At 38.4% G+C, this 17359-nt stretch overlaps 1 protein-coding gene across 5 annotated transcripts in view; it reads right to left on the reverse strand.

The window, feature by feature from the left end:
* TRPC3 (transient receptor potential cation channel subfamily C member 3) overlaps positions 1-17359 on the reverse strand; it is a 356160-nt gene that overhangs the window by 192241 nt on the left and 146560 nt on the right. For all 5 annotated transcript variants that reach the window (XR_012717460.1, XM_075287073.1, XM_075287062.1 and 2 more), the window contains exons 7-8: positions 7050-7314; positions 5060-5255 (exon numbers count right to left, since the gene is read on the reverse strand). Coding sequence is in view for 4 of the 5 variants with exons in the window: in XM_075287073.1 (XP_075143174.1) it covers positions 5060-5255; positions 7050-7314 (461 nt within the window). In the remaining variant the exon portion in view is untranslated. The remainder of the gene's footprint in view (positions 1-5059; positions 5256-7049; positions 7315-17359) is intronic.

Raw genomic sequence — 17359 nt, forward strand, 5'->3', positions numbered from 1 at the left:
TGAGCATAATTTTAAGGAATTTTTGGCGAGGTTTTTCATTTTTTTCCATGTTATAATCTATATTAAAAACAATTATAAAAATCCTGCAGTTCTGGCAATGTCCACTAGGCTACATAATAGGCTGAATTATTTTCTGTAGGTGTTTTCTTTGCAGAAGCCACCTGGTGTATCAGCACACCAATGGTCATAGTTATCATGCATATGTAGATAAGACACAGAATCAACCAGTCACAGAGCATGCTTAGAAAACTCTCCCATACAAGTGATTAAGGTGTGCTCCAGAGCATTGTATCTATGGTCTATGTCCGTTTTATAAGGAACAAGAAGTCACATAGTGTTTTAGACCCCTTGCACACATGCTTCCGACGTGAAATACAGTCAGTGAAATACACCAAGATGCCATTCAGAGTGACATCTAAGTTTCATCTGAGAGCATTCTGTGATGCACCTCTATGGGGGTTTGCAAACCATTCTGGTCTGATGACATGGAGCAGGGAAGTCTGCACCTCCATTCCCTTCCTTTCTCACACACAGCCTGCACACCCATGTACTCCCCTTGCTCACAGTCTGCAGCCCCATTACCTCCTCTTGCTCACGGTCTGCAACCCCATTCCCCCCTATATGAGCAAGAGCAGGGAATGGGCGGTGCAGGCTGTATGTGAGTAAGAGGGTACATGGGCTTATAGGCTTTGTGTGAGCAAAGAGGGTGATGTGGGGCGTCGGCTGTATGTGAGATAGAAGGAATGGATGGTGCAGGCTGTGGGAGAGTAAGAGTGCCCCACTCCACATCACCCTCTTGCTCACACACAGCTTACACCCCCATTCCCCCCTCTTGCTTGCACCAACATTTCCCCTCCTGCTTATACACACCTGTCACCCTCTTGTTCACATACAGCCTGCACACCCACGTACCCCTCTTTGGGGGGGGGGTGTCCATGTCAAAGGTTCGCCACAGGGCCTCACCATTCCTAGTTATGCCATCTATCTATCTATCTATCTATCTATCTATCTATCTATCTATCTGTATAAATCCATAGTTTGACTTCTACAGTTGGTTAAACTGCTGCAGCATGATATCTTATCATAGAAGATAATTAAATGAAAAGTTATTGAAAAGCATATTACTATGACTATTCCATTTTTTATTTTTTTTTTGTCTTTTGTGATAAATTAACATGGCGCAGCAGTTTAACCAATTGCAGAAGTTCTGCTTAACACTGCTACATCTGTGTATATGTGTGTGTTATGTGTATACAATTTTCTTGTATAATGAAGCATCTACTATGATTAGAGGAAAGAAGGTTTCTTCATTGTCATAGAAAGAAAGGGGTTTTATACTGAAAATGAGATTATGGAATTCTCTGCCCTGAGACATTGTCATTATTGATAAATTAAATTAATTAAGAGTCTAATTTAGATAAGACCTATGATTTGGCTGCTTGTATTGTTGTCTCCTAATCATTTATTAGTCTTCCTACTAGGCTTGTTCTTATACACAGCAGCATCAAGTACAAAAAAGGTGAGTTCTGACTTTCTTTGTAGCTAGACAGCCATTCAGCAATGCTGCAGTCATTGGTTAAAGATGTTTTTTAGTGAAAGAGATTAAGTTGTAGCTTAAATGGTCACTGTATTTTCCACAAAGATTTCTGTTCTTTGGTTCTGCTTGGAGACCCAAAAAACAGAAACTCCATACGATTAAAGAGTGGTTAGGGTGGGTTCACACCTGCGCCCGGTCTCCGCTTTCGTGTTTCCGTCTTCTGCCGAGAGAAACTGGACAGTAGACGGAAACCTGGTGGTCAGTTTTGAAACCCATTCACTTGAATGGGTTTGCAAAGTGACCTCCCGTGAGCATCTTCTGCCTCTTCGTATTGTAATGTGTGTGGGCCATTGTGGAACAGATTCTACTGTGTGGGGATCAATGTGGTGAAAAGTTTGCTGTGTGTGGGCCACGGTGGAGCAGATTGTACTGTGTGGGGGTCTCTCATTATTTATATTACACCCTGTCTGTTTTGGCACTTTACGATAAATTGGTGGGTTTTAGGTTGTAGTTAGGGCACTCGGTCTCTAAAAGGTTCGCCGTCACTGGTATAGGGTATACAGTGTGTATATATAACTAATCTTGTAAAATGCTTTTAAAATCTGCACATATATAAGTAACATGAGTACAAGTAAGAAGTGATAGATAAATGTAAGTTTCTGTTTCCTGTCTTTTTGATATATCCATGTCCTCGGTAGAGAACACTTGCAGCAATGAGGTATTTCCATCACTACTTAGCAGGACCGACCCTCTAATTGCTCCATTTTAATTTCAGCTATTTTCTATATTGTTTGCATGGTTTTCTATGGTGGAGGAAATCACACTACACAATCTTCTGCAAATACTGTGCAATACTCTCCACACAATGTCCTATTATGTATCTGTCAGTCTCGCTTTTTCTGATAGCAGAAAACATTTCAAGTGAAATAAATTTATCATGTCCTATCTGAAAGAGACTTTCTCTGCTGACACAAATATATCTCAGATATTTGTTCTATTTCCTGCCTCTAAAGCAACATTAGTGTTCTGCCTATGAAATGCATTTTGTACTGACTAAATTGAGTTTCTATAGCCAGACCTTTTTTCCATTTAATTATAAAGTGAAGCGTGGGATTTTTGGATTCCATCATTTGTATGTTGCTGTTATGCTGTATTTCATTTTCACTGCTTACACTTATGGTTATATCTGGGATTCAATAACATTTTATTATCAACAATTAACCAACCTGAAAAAGCACTTAACATTAGGAAAGTACTTTCCTGTAACCCGGCTTCTGGCAATAATGGGTTCAAATTGTAATGTTCAAACCTACACAATGGCAGAATACAGTGAAAAATCATTTCACATCCAAAAAGTCATTGATTTTTATGCCTTGTATTGACCAGCTCTGAGTCTTTACTCTGCATAATAATGCTTCACATCAATGAGTACATTAGATATGACCTCTTTTAGGGTAAGAGTCTGCTTTGTTTTAGCGCTTTTATTATGCTATGCCAGTTTTTATTATGTCCATTTTGCATCTCATTCAATTGAATGGAACTGATCTTCAGTATTGGGAGTAGCTGCTACACTATGTATGGCACTGTGCACGGTATACAGTGACTAGCCTGCTGTTCTTGCCGCAGTGCCACTGCCCCTTAAAACAGCTGACAGTTGGGATTCAGACTCCCACCGGTCTAAGGGGGCATTCACATGGAGTTTCCGTGCACTAATTCTGGCGCGGAATTCGTGTCAGCATCCACGTGGAAATAAAGCCTCCAGTTGACTTCGATTTTTTCAGTTTTCCACACGGAACCCATTGAAGTCAATGGGTAAAAAGGCCTCCCACTGATTTCAATTGGTTCCATGCGGAAAACGGAACCCATTGAAGTCATTGGGAGGCTTTTTTTTCCCACGCGAATTCCGCGCCAGAATCCGTGCCAAAATTCTCTGTGTGAATGCACCCTAAGGACATACTAAGGATAGGAAAGCAATATCAAAGAGTAAGTGAACCCCCTTAATATTGAGTGTAATGAATGCAGAAAATTGCACATAGGTTCCCCTATGCACATATGAGGCTGCATAGGCAACCACTCGGATCCTGCATTCTTATCGCGGGGGGTCTGGGGGATGGCAATCTTGTCCCCTGACACTCTGGATGCCATGATCACTATTGATTATTTATCCAGAGGGTTAATCCGTCAGAATTGGGAGTATCTTCTGACTCCGACAGCTAGCCCCAGCCCTCGGCTGTGTGACATATCTGAATGCCGAAAGTAATGCCTCAGGCAGAGCCCCTGTGCTCATAGCATTACAGAACCATACTATTATGGCGCTAAGCATTATGTATATGCTCAGCTCGACGTAATAGTACGGCACAGTTTTAAGGGGTTAAGAATGAGGATCTTTGCCCTCAAATATTACAGCAATGATATAAAGTACATTAAACAAAATGCACATATATGGTGGGTTTAAACATGGAATAGTGAGACGATTATGTATTTGTGTTTGTTAATTTGGTTACATTTATGATAATGAATTCCAAATGGCAAAAAGAGAATTATAATTTTATACTATTTTTGACCCACCTGTACACATAGTGAGAAGCGATATACAGATTTCATTTATTAATAAAGATACAAAGAAAAAATAAAGGAGCACATGAATTCACAGAAAGGGACATTTGTTAATAAAGTCTATTACAAAATAATGATATAAACACTGGCAGAAAATCTAAAGTTTAGCTACATTTTAAAATGAAAATATATTCTTTATGTTTTTTGTACTATATAACAGCCAAAACTAGGAGAGGGTTGAAAACACAAAAGAGGTGCAAATTTTTCCATTCTACCTTATATATCAGTGTAGCCCGTATTCCTGGATCCTAATCACTGTTGCAAATCAATGACCAAAACACATATGTGTGAATAATTCATAAGAAAAAATATTGTTTTGAGAAGGTAAAATAATGACAAGGATATTTCGGCATTAGCTAGATTTACACTAGCATTCAGCTTTCCAAAAAACGGAAACCTAATCTGCTTAAAAAGCGGTTACTCGCAGCAACCCACGGACTTCATAGACTATAGTTGGGTCCACTGGGTTCCTGCCTGAAAAATGCGGAGAGAAAACTCTAGCTTGCAGGATTTTTCAAGCAGATTCAGGGACAGAAACCCTGAACGTAGTGTGAACTTAGCCTTATTAGCTCCAAACCAATACAATATACACCTGGAGGTTAAAAGAAAGTTCAGCATAATGAAATCATAACCTTATAGCTCCAGGTATATTCTGTATGTTAACTTTTATTTAAATTCCTTCACCTGTATCCTGACAAAAATAGACCTGGAATGTCATGGGAAATGTGTTCTCCTTAAAAGCTCCTGACATCTTACTTATAAATAAAATAAAAGCAGTATTGCAGCCATCACTTACGTCTCACTGATTAAATACAGCAGGCCCGAGATGTGAAGTCATTCTATTTAAGATACAGCAATAACAATGGGAAAGGACAGATTAGAAAACAGACAGCAGTATTGGAATACCTCGATTTCTTGATATGAGCTGTTAATCATGGCAATAAGCATATTCAGCAGTACCACCACCATTGTCACGTTGTAGATGCCATAAAGCACATAGCCAATGTTCTCTATGAACTTGTGGTCGTATTTCAGAACTACAGATGTTACTTCTGACAAGCCAAATATGGACCAAAACAGTGTTTTAAAGCTCTCCTCAACACTTCAAAGACAAGAAGAAAAAGACAAGTAATGTAATTTAGAGCAATGCATCCATTATCAGGAATTTTAGTACTTGAAGTTTTACAGATGGGTAAAAGACAATACAAGTGTTAGTAGACCAACTCACTGCTTTGTACATTCCAACCTGAATATAATATTAAAGCTGACACTTGACCAATAATCATGATATAGTAATGATACTTTCTCTCCATGTACAGTCAATACATAGCAGTGACTTAAACTGGTTATATACATCAGATAAATAGCAAACCCACTGAAAAAGCAGGGATAAGTCAACCGTCTTGGACAGAATATGGTGTAAGCCCCCCAATGGACCTTTTTGTTCGTAGGAAGTAAGTGCTGTTACATGTGTCTTTCAGGATTTCATTCCCTCAAGGATGGCAATTAGAGATGAGCGAGTAGTACTCGATCGAGTAGGTATTCGATCGAATACTACGGTATTCGAAATACTCGTACTCGATCAAGTACCACTCGCTATTCAAATGTAAAAGTTCGATGCAGAACCAGCATTGATTTGCCGAATGCTATACAGTCGGCCAATCAACGCTGGTTCTTCTCCTACCTTTAGAAGTCTTCTCCGTGCAGCTTCCCTGTGGCGTCTTCCGGCTCTTCATTCACTCTGCCAGGCATCGGGCCTGGGCAGAGCCGACTGCGCATGTCCGCTTGTAGTGTGGGCATGCGCAGTCGGCTCTGCCCAGGCCCGATGTCTGGCAGAGTGAATGAAGAGCCGGAAGACGCCGCAGGGACGCTGCAAGGAGAAGACTGCTCGGCGGATCCAGCCCGACCCTCACTCGTTGACTTGGTAAGTATAATTTGATCGAACGTTGTCTACCCCTGAAACTAGCATTTTCCCCCCATAGACTATAATATGGTTCGATATTCGATTCAAGTAGTCGAATATTGAGGGGCTACTCGAAACGAATATCGAACCTCGAACATTTTACTGTTCGCTCATCTCTAATGGCAATCACTCACATTAACACTACCAATGCAACATGTAAATGGGACCCCGAAAGACAACTCATTACAGGGAATAATGGCCAATCCCCCTTTTCCCCAACATCAGACATCCAGGGAACAACAGGAGGGCCACCTAAATATGATATATATAATCTGATCACTGTCAGCAGGATAAAATGATTTTCTCTTATATGTGCAAACAACTTAAGAAAGATCTGTATTTATAATTTACTTAATGGGGAGATTTCTTCGACCATCCAGACCACATACCCCCACAGATGTCTTGAGCGATAACAAGAACATATAGTGGATGTGTGACCATCGCTTCTATGCGACTGACAGAGACAGTTATGTGCAATCCATCAGTGCAATAGAAGTGAATGGTGTGGAAGTCACGCTACTGATCCATAACACAAAGAATTCAGGTTCCTTAGTCCCCTGTAGGCATGGAGCTGTGGATAGGACATGACAGTTATTAGTTGGGAAAATTCTGCTAGTAGGAGAATCTTTTAATACATGGACTTATACCTGTACATCTGTTATTTCAACACGGACAAACATGCGGATTATCTCCTGTCAACACTCACTTTTTTTTATTGTTGTTCTATAGAATAGACTTGAGAAGTCTCAGGGTTGATAGTCACTTTGCTTGTATTATTAATTCATATCTCATTTCTTCAAATACACAGTTACCCTTGGTTTGTATTCTGCTCATGTGTCTTATTGTTGAACCAGAAAATGTGTTTATATAAATAATGTAAAACATCTTATCGAAAAATAAGCGGTACTAAAGTAGACATAATATAATACTTACGTTGTAAAAGCAGAATTCACTTTAGCTCCAAGGTAGTAAGAATACAGGATAAACATCCCAATCATGAATGCCAGGAACACCATAATAAAAAGCACCATGAACTTAAAGATGTCCTTCACTGTTCTCCCGAGCGATATCTGTAGAGGTCCAAAACTTTCATTGGCTGGCAGGATGTAGGCTATGCGTGAGAAGCTCAGGACAACGGCTATTGCATATAGGCCTTCAGATATAATCTGTGGATCAGACGGCAGCCATTTATCTCTGGCTGGAAGAAATCAAATACATGGTAAATAACTACAATAAATAACACTGGAGACCAATCTGATTAGTGTCTTAAAGACATGGTTGGACAGCAACATCAACTACCCCTCTTCTTAGTTTACATTCTGTAAATATATGAGCTATCTCTCTAGCGATTGCTGGAGGTTCAGCAGAAGATGGAAGATTTATGGTATACGTAAATTAAATCCCATCAAAGTAGACTTAGATGTATGATGATGTACAGTCTTCACTCAAGCAAACTATTCATTCATAAGACATTTACTAGATAGCAGAGCTTTCCAGAGGTCATCATGCTATAGGATGAACTACTGCATTCCTAACCAGTGTATAAGTAGTATGCACAACATCTTTATATACAGTATAGCCCATCTACTGATTCTCTAGAGGTTTCCATGTCACTGGCTTTCTTTCTGGTCAACCCTGACTTGCTTTCTCTCCTTATAATACTTTTGTATATTATTTCATTGTATTGCACTATACCAATTCTAACACAAATGAGAAAAATACACTTTTTTTAACTGTATTATCATCTTAGGCCCAGTTCACATCTTTCTTTAGGAAAGGAAATATAGGTGCACTGTAGGAACCAGATAGAAGCTTTTAAACAATACCAAAGCACAAAGGATTGTTTCACTACATATAGCGCTGGGACTCTCAGGACAGCATACAATATTATATGTAATCTTAAATTAAGCACATTTTGTATGCTAGTTGCTTTAAGTTATTTTTAGTTAATATATATTTGTAGCAGTTGCAGCTTTCTTTTTCTGATACAGATCTCTCAATATGTTTCCTAATGAAATTCTGGTTGCCGACAATGACCACTAGAGGGAGCTTGAGAGATTGCAGCCATTTCCATATTATTATCACCTTCACTATGCAATAAGATCTTTTTCTGGTGTTTAAAAATGATCTTGAGGTTATTTCTGGTCTCTCATGTTGTTCTAATGAGGAGAAGAAAATCAATCTCTAAATTAGTCATTTTGCCCCAAGTCTTCCTTGTTCCAGCTTCCAGGCGTAACCTTTGATCACTGGCATTTTAAAGATATGGCCTGTTCTTTTGTCTTTTAAAATCATCAAAATCTAAGACACTTATTGAAGAGACATTTATTTCTGCAGACAATTACCTAGCAATTATTTCATGTGTTTTTCAAGCATCTAAAAGGTAACTTTACCTAAAATATAGCATTTCAAATGAGGTATCAAAAATTCCTCAGTTCAATTAAAATATTTGCTTGAGGTTCTATACAGCCCAAAAAGGAGGCATACGCTTTTATGTGATAACCTGTGTCTGCTGCACCATAAGCGTAATATAGGCTTCTGTATTCTGCTCATGAATTTATAGAGAACCTCCTAAATACTGCCCTTCCCATAACAGATGTAAATGAGAAAATTGTTGTGTGCGCAGTTTCCTAATGTACCAACCCTGGTTCACTACATGGTGATCTAATTCATTAAATGTTTTTTGACTCTATCTTATGACAAGGGATCTATGTAGATGTTAGTTATATTTTATCAGTTCATATAAATGCTACTATTTTACTTTTACAGAATACATTCTGTGCTTCATGGTAAGAGAAAAGACCCCACTTGATGTCAGGTAGGCAAACCGCTGCACACAACTGAATTCAATTGCAGTGAGATTTTTTTTTTATGTCCACTTTAGAGGCCTGCGTTCCATCATGGACCAATATATATATATATATATATATATATATATATATATATATAAAATCCACATTACATATATCATTGCGGATGTGTGTATGGGCCCATAGAAATGTATGAGTCTGCAGTTTTATCCGCAATTGTAGATACAATTACAGGGACTTGGGTCTTGACCAAGGTCCAGGATGGACTGAAATGTAGGCCAGTAAAATAGATTTCTTTGCTGGACGCAATTAAGAAAAATCTTACTGCAAGTGAATTCAAGCATGTGTCATAGTTTATCTACTTTGCACTATTTTACTTTTAGACATAACCTTAGTTACCTATTTAATATTTATAAATCTACTACTACAGCAGTAAGGAGAATACATACATACTGTATCTAAATCATGAATTCCAACCTCCACGCCATACAATTTGACTGACTGTCCAGTTGAGGCGAATCTAAATTTCTCAACATACCCATTTTGGGAGTTGTAGTTCAACAGCTTTTACTTTTATGACACCTCCTCAAAGATCCTGAGCAATAAATCTCACCTTTGGCAAAATCAATACATAAAATGTCCCAGTTCTTGTATACTTCTGCTAATGTTTGTGGGTTGTTGTTGATAGTGCAGTTCACAGACATATATTCAGTTTCACAGTTCCTTATATCAGTTATTCTGTATTCAAGCAAGCGATCAATGATGCTTCTTTTCCTTGGACAATGGATTTTGTTGTATTGACCTTGAATTTTGTCTGGCGTCATCCATCTAATCTCTGCCTTGTGTATTTTACATAATTAAAATGCATACGAAGAGAACTTTTTTCACGGCCTTTGCAATCTTTAATTTATGTAAACTTGTATTTTTCCCTCAGTAAATTATTAAGACAGTATAATTTATTTTTATTGATTTTATGTTAATAATTTATGTCTACAGTATACTTTATTCACAATTATAGGTGTTTGCTGTGTTTCCATTTCACTAGACAGAAGCCATTTTCATTGACAGTATTACTATTGTTATTATTATTTTTATTAGATTTATTAGATTACATTTTATTACATTTGTCCACCATTCCATAGCTCCATATACTTGAAAAAGACATATGTCCATCTAGCTCAAAATCATGTTCTACAAGGTTGATACTTAGAAAGGTTTAACAATCCTATAAGATAAAAGATATATGTCTTTACTTTAGTGGAAAAAAAATCTTCATGACCTGAAATATGCCAGTCAGATTCATTTCCTTGATCAACAACCTATGTCAGTAAAAGTTAGGCTCCATGCAGATTTTTGAGCATATAAAACATACAAAGGTTCAGAACCTATAAATCTTTAGGTACCAAGTTATAGCTCCATACATCTAGGAGTTATGGCCCCTATTTACTTACTGATCGGTAAGTGATGCCACGGGCCCCATAAACACTATTATTATACTCGAGGGTCTTTTCAGACCCCCAAGTATAATGATCGGAGGCCCAGGAGAGGTAAGAGAACATAAAAAACACTATTTACCTCTCTGCGCTCCAGACAGGCTTAGGGCCTAGTTGTGTGACGTGCCTGTTTCACATGACCGGGACCTGCGTCCCGGGTCATGTGCCGTCCGACATCATTGAAGATGGGCGACACCACCGAGGACTGCAGTGGACCCGGAGATAGGTGAGTGTTTTTTATGTTTGTAACCCCCCACCGTCTCTGATTATTATACTCTGGGGTCTGAAAAGACCACAAAGTACAATAATTGTTCATGGGTGTTCATTATGAGGCATAATACTGTGTGCAGGGGCCACAATGGGGCATAATAGTGTGTGCAGGGGCCACTATGGGGCATAATACTGTGTACTGGGGCCACTATGGGGCATAATAGAGCGTGCAGGCATGCACTGTATAAGGCCATACACTTATAGTTTTCCAAGTAGTGAATGGCAGTACCATCAGCTTCAGCATCATCACAGTGGGACCAATCACCACTGCCACTACAAATGGGCATTCAACAGTACAATACAGCTTTGAATACATCGCTCTATATGTAGAACATCTAGAAACTACTGAAGTTGTCAATTTTTACTAAATTAGCCATTATTACGTGTTGGAATCTTTGTCACATTGAAACTTGTACCTATTAGCATATAACATATCATACTGTACTATAATTCTACATTATGAGTTATTATACACTGTGTTATGCAATGAATAATCTGTGGTGTACACATTCTTAATATTTTACAGTTGTAAATTTCTGGACCCCTTGAGTCATAACCTTGACAAAGAAGAGTAGCTGAACCTGTTCTAGTCAAGACAATGAGGAATGAAATAGAACAGCAAAGAATACACGTATTAAGGGTTTGGTAGCCTCAAGCAAATAAAGTGATGGATGGTTCTATAACCCAGCTTCTTCTTCTTTTTTTTTTTTTTTAAGTCACCATATATTTTCATCTTCACTTTCCTTATCAGTTGTGATCCATTTATGATAGTTCCGCATTTATCTTACTAATTTATATCCCTATAATCTGCACCTAAAACAATGGATATAGATAATAAACTACTCATAAATATGTTTCCATTATTTCTGAATCAGCAAGTATCATGTGCTAATACATGTATTTTACAGGAAAGGAACCAATTATATTCTGAAATACATATTTATGTGCAGCAAGTTTCAAGGAAATTCATAGGAATCTTTGATTTCTACTTCTAATTCTGCAAAAATCAAGTGATTACAAATTATAACCTTTTTGTAAATTTTGCATATTCATCACATTTAAAAGAGTCCCATTATTTAAAAATGATGTTTAAATGGTTTATTTACAGTAAGATTTGTCACTTACTAATATACTGTCTGTAGCTTTGATGTTTCTCTAAGCTACATGCAGTCACATGACCATAGTCCTACTTGTATGACACCCCATAGGCTAAACATACATTTGTCTCTTATATCAAATATTCCCTGGCCTTCCCCCCTTCCTTTCTTTGGTTCTGGAGGGATTGAGTATCATATGCAGGGCAGCAGATAATGCATAGCCAGTGAGCTAAAGAAAACTACCTACTACTCTGTAAGGGCCCCTTCACACTACGGAAACGCTGCCTGATTCTGAACGTTAAAACACGTTCAGAATCAGCGCGTATAAAGCAGATCCCATTCATTTCAATGGGAGCCGGCATACGAGCGCTCCCCATTGAAATGAATGGGCTGCTTTTTTCTCTACGAGCGCTCCCATTGAAGTGAATGGGAAGCGCTCGCGTGTACGGCTCGGAATGAGCCAAGCGCCGGGCTCCTTCACACGGCGAGCCATACATGCGAGCGCTTCCCATTCACTTCAATGGGAGCGCTCGTAATCCCACGAACTGTAGGCCCTCGCAGAATAAAAAATAAAGAAGCTGTATGGAGCTGTTTAAGATAATGAAAAACGACTTAGCTTTGGTGGCCTAGTTATCATTCTGCACATATACAGGTACTGATCACAATTTCGTATGCGGTCAGAAAACTTCTTTAGTTGTTTTAAACCTCCAAAGATTGTAATTTGTAAAACAAGAACAGTTTTAATGTTTTATATACTAAAAGCATGCAAGTACCCAAGAACACCACCCCCTGTGTGAAAATGAATCCCCCTCAAAATGAAAACCTAGTTTTCCCAACTGCAGCTACATGTTTCCAAAAATTGGAGGCCAGTCTTTCAATTCTCTGCAGAATTGACTAAATTATAGGGTGGGTGTATGCAGTTACTTATTTATTTGTTTACTTATATAGCACCAACATATTCCATAGAGCTATACAGATATTCGCATTATTCACTGTCTACAGTAGAGCTCACAATCTAAATTCCTTATTAGTATGTCTTAAGAGTGTGGGAGGAAACCCACACAAACATAGGGAAGAAAATACAGACTCCATGTAGATATTGTCCTTGGCTTGATTCAGGCTCAAGACTCCAAATCTGCAAAACACTGCTAACCACTGAGCCACCATGACACCCTGTCTAGTGCTGTGGTTGCGGTTTTGAGTGTTATGTGGCAAAAAATATGTTACAAAACCATGCATGATTTTACCTCAATTTGCTAATTTTTAAATACAGTTTTTGTCTATAATCTATACAGTTCTGCCACACAGAACACTACCCCTTATCATGTACAGGCCCCCTTTAAAGGAGTATCCTGATCTAGACATTTATGGCTATGCCCTTAGAATATATTATACATGCCTGATCTATCTCAAGCATAGGCGTTCCCTGGCCCCTGTCTTCCAGCCCCAGTGAAGGGAGAGCACAAGTTTGTCAATTGTACTGGAGTTCACAAAATATTTGAGTAGCCAGACTGTGGATTTGGCCATAAATGTCAAGATAGGAATAGCCCTTTACAATTTCCCATATAATATATATTTCTACCATGGTATTATAATGGGATTTGAGTCAAGGTTTTTTTTTTTCTTCTGAGCTATTAAGAGATGAATCTTCTCTTGTGCTTTGGATCCATATGGGCCAATTGCACTTAAGGCCACAGATTAATGATGGGACATACTCCTTAAGGATTTCTTGCAAAGACCATAATTCACAATTCTATCAATTATGGCAAATTGCTCTAATGACTTCGTTAGTTTATATATTCGGTTACTTTATTTATTTTCCTTGCCCTCAAATTTGTGTATTGATAAGCATATTCGCCATTCAGAAGACCACATAGAAGGAAGAAACAGCTATAATGTTTGGCTAGAGTTTCGACGAATTTGAAGGAAGGGAACAAGTCTGACAAATTTATTAAACAGCAGAGTAAACAGCCTGCAAGTTTCCCCACACATTATGGAGAACGTTTAGTTTCTTGCTGCAGAAGTTAGCTGGCTTGTTGGCAGGCTTGTTTGCATTTTCCTATTTCTTTGATAGTTCTTTATGACCTTCCCTTTGTATTCGAGGTCATTATTCTGCTGTAGAATGAAGTTGGGACTGATGACATGCCTTTTTTTAATGGCACTGAATAATAGATGAAAACCTCCTTGTACTTCTCAGTATTTAGGATTTCATTAATTACAAGAAGTCAGTATCTCAAGATACATAAATATAATCTCAGCTATGAAAAGGACTTCGGCTGAAGTTCGCTGTTTCCTGCCCTACCTGATCCATTTAGCACTCACCGCTTCTTTTATGTCTGAATGAAATGTCCTCCTGTCTGAGTAAACATTCTCAAATGTTGAAATGTCATTCATAGTCTTGTTTTTTATATTTTGTTGATGAAGGAATGACTTTTTTATTAGCAACTCCTGCAGACAGGGTTGGACTGCCTAGGAGAAGGACAGCAACGGACATTAATGGCAGTAGGGTGACAGATGCAGACGGAGTAAAAACATGATGTTAAAAGCTTTCCTCCATCATGTACTGTGTGTTGACTTTTAGAATGGAAGAAAAAGTCCCGCAAGCACAACTTTTTCTTCAAGTAAAAAACATGACAATATAAAGCCACATTTGTCACTGGTTCCTTTTCTGTAACCAGTGAATGGATTCAGCAGTCACGTGTGGCGAGGACGTTCTGCTGGCACAAGCCCCAGCACATGCTGGACTGGACAGCGGCAACGTACACTGGAACTATGGGACTATGATTTATTTTTTATGTCTCATCTTCCCTGCCCAGCTGCCCAAGTACTGAAATTCCTGGACAACCCCTTTAATGAATTGCATCAGCAAAACCGAAATATGTGTCCTTACCCTCATTGCTATCTTGTGTTATTGCTATTCTCAATTATGACATGGTTTTAAAATTATGGTATAAAGTGATAATATTTTCTCTTACTGAAACCCCCCCAAAAAATAACTGCTTGTAATAATATTTAGAAATGTAGAACTTTCTTTTTATACAAGCAAACAATTTCAGAACTGATATTTAATCATAATTGGCAGGTTTTCTTTGTGCAATAGCCAAATGCCATTGAGAGTAAGGAAAACCAGACAGACCAGACCTGCGCTGAAATCAGACTATGTAGGAACACCACTTGTACCACGAGAAATAGTTAAACCAAATTATCAATCTATTCATACATTTTCAGCATCTCTAACCGGTTTCCCTATAGGTATAATTGAAGCAAAAAGTCCAGAAACCTCTTTCTGGGTAAAGTGCTGCAGGGAAAACCATGATACATTGCCGCCGCAATTTTACCCAAAGCGCTCTTTTTGCTGTCGCCCACTACATGGGGCCTTAGTCTACAGGAGTAGTGACAGTTCAGGATATTGATGATGTATACACAAGGATATGTGATAGATATCAGATCAGAGGTACTCTGTACCCCTGCCGTGTCAAGGGTCCTCAGTGCTTGTGTAAGTGTTGTATCCTCTTCACTGTTTACATACATTCTGTCTACATAGTGGTAACTGTGTAGGGAATTGTAGTACTAAACTGGCACTATGTAGATTATGTGCATATAAACAATGAAGATGGTGCAGTGCTGCATGGTGTCTGCCATTGCTGTGGAGCCTTGCCTATGGGGCAATGTGGCCCAGAGCCTGGGGAGTTAGCCTGGTGGCAAGGGTGTTCCTAGGCTGCTGGGTCGTTCTCTGAGTGCTGCATTGTTGTGGTGGCGGTCGCTATTCAGTGCCACACCCAGTAGTGTAGGGACCCACTATAAAGAGGTCGCCGTGAAGTGGCTAGTGGGCTTATATACATTGATCAATGTGTATCCTAAGAACTTTGTGTGCAGAATATTCAGTCCATGTCTTTTTTTTCTTGGATATTTTATGTATAAACAATGAAGAGGATACTTGCTTGCAGGAATGCTGTAGCTCCTTTAAACCATCAACTGGCATGGGTGCCAAGCATTGGACCCCCACCAATCTGATATTGATGACCTGTCTGGAGAATAGGCTATTCGGTCCCAAACTCTAATGTCTGAGATCAAAAAAACTCTAATCCTTTCACTTTAATACCTTAGACGACTGTGGTTTCAGAGGGAAGTAGCTTCCTCTATAGCCCTTACCCTCCATTCCCATCCAGTACAGAAAGATATAATACTCTACAGTACAAAATGTTTGTAGCATATTATGGATGCAATGAAAAAATTGTATCCTATTGAAAAAAATTGTTAAAAAGTACACACAATTTGTGTCACTGTAACCGTAATGGCAAAAACTATAATGTTTTTGCTATTTATTCTGAAGGATGAACATTGTAAAATGATACTAAAACAATACAAATATCTATTTTTTATTCATCACACCTCCTATAAAAATGAAAAAATTATCATAATGTACTTCAAAATAGTACCAATGAAACTTTAAGTTGTCCCACAAAAAATAAGCCCTCATAAGTGTATTTTTAAGACTAATACCTCACATTGTGTAAATTTAGCATTTTTAGCTGCTGTCGAAATGCAGTAGAACAATTTGCTGCAATTCATAGTACCAGCAAAGTCAATGAGATATTGTTTCATTTCATCCACACATTGCACAAGAGAATTGTGGAAAATCTGTGTTTTTGAACAACACAGCATGTTAAAGGGGTTGGACACTTAACCCCTACACACAGAACAGGAGATAAGTGTCTGATTGCTTGTGGCAGTAAAAAGTTCCTTGTCAATGGAGTGGCAGTGTGCTTCTGTGAGAGCCAATGTGCAATGAAACGCCACTCTGTTCATTTCTATGGGGCTGCGGGCGTTGCAGAAATTTCAGTCCCAGCCCAAGTGCCAGTCTCACAAGTGCACTATTCACAAGGAGGCTTTAGGGGGACTTTGGGTCCACCGTCCTCCTGATCACTGAGGTCCTTTCTATGGATAGGGAATAAGTGTCCATAACAGGACAACCACTTTTATTTTTAGCTGTAGAATAGTGAGAATTTTCCCAACACATTTGAAAGGGGAAGGAAAGACTCAATAAATAAAACACTGAGGAAAAAATACAATGCTTTTTTTGCAGCATTTTTTAGCTGTGCCTTGTCTTTTGCCTAAATGTTTTTATTTTACAGAAGAAGAAAAACATTAAAAACTAACAATTCATAAAATTACCATGTTATTTATACTTTACAATGAAAGTCATAAAAACAAATCTCAAAACACAATAGTGAAATTGCTGTTTTTTCCCTACTTTTATGTGCTACAATGTTCATGAGTCGCATTTTAATTGTTTCAATAGTAAAGTTTACCATGAACATAGCATGATTTATGCTACCGAAGGACTATTTACACTATGGATAGATAAAACCATCTCCAGATACAGGCCAAGGAAACATGGGCATAATCTTCTTATTTATCTTTCAAGCTAAACTCTAGTTATTTGGTCATTGGCAGTCTAAAGAATATAATATGATATGCATGGCTTTGTATCTGCAGAGAATATAACTGGTAATAAACAAGAATAGCACTGTAAATGGGGGCCATGGTGATATATAAAGGAGCTGTAACCTACG

This window comes from Leptodactylus fuscus, chromosome 1, assembly GCF_031893055.1.
Source record: "Leptodactylus fuscus isolate aLepFus1 chromosome 1, aLepFus1.hap2, whole genome shotgun sequence".
Taxonomy (NCBI): Eukaryota; Metazoa; Chordata; class Amphibia; order Anura; family Leptodactylidae; genus Leptodactylus; species Leptodactylus fuscus.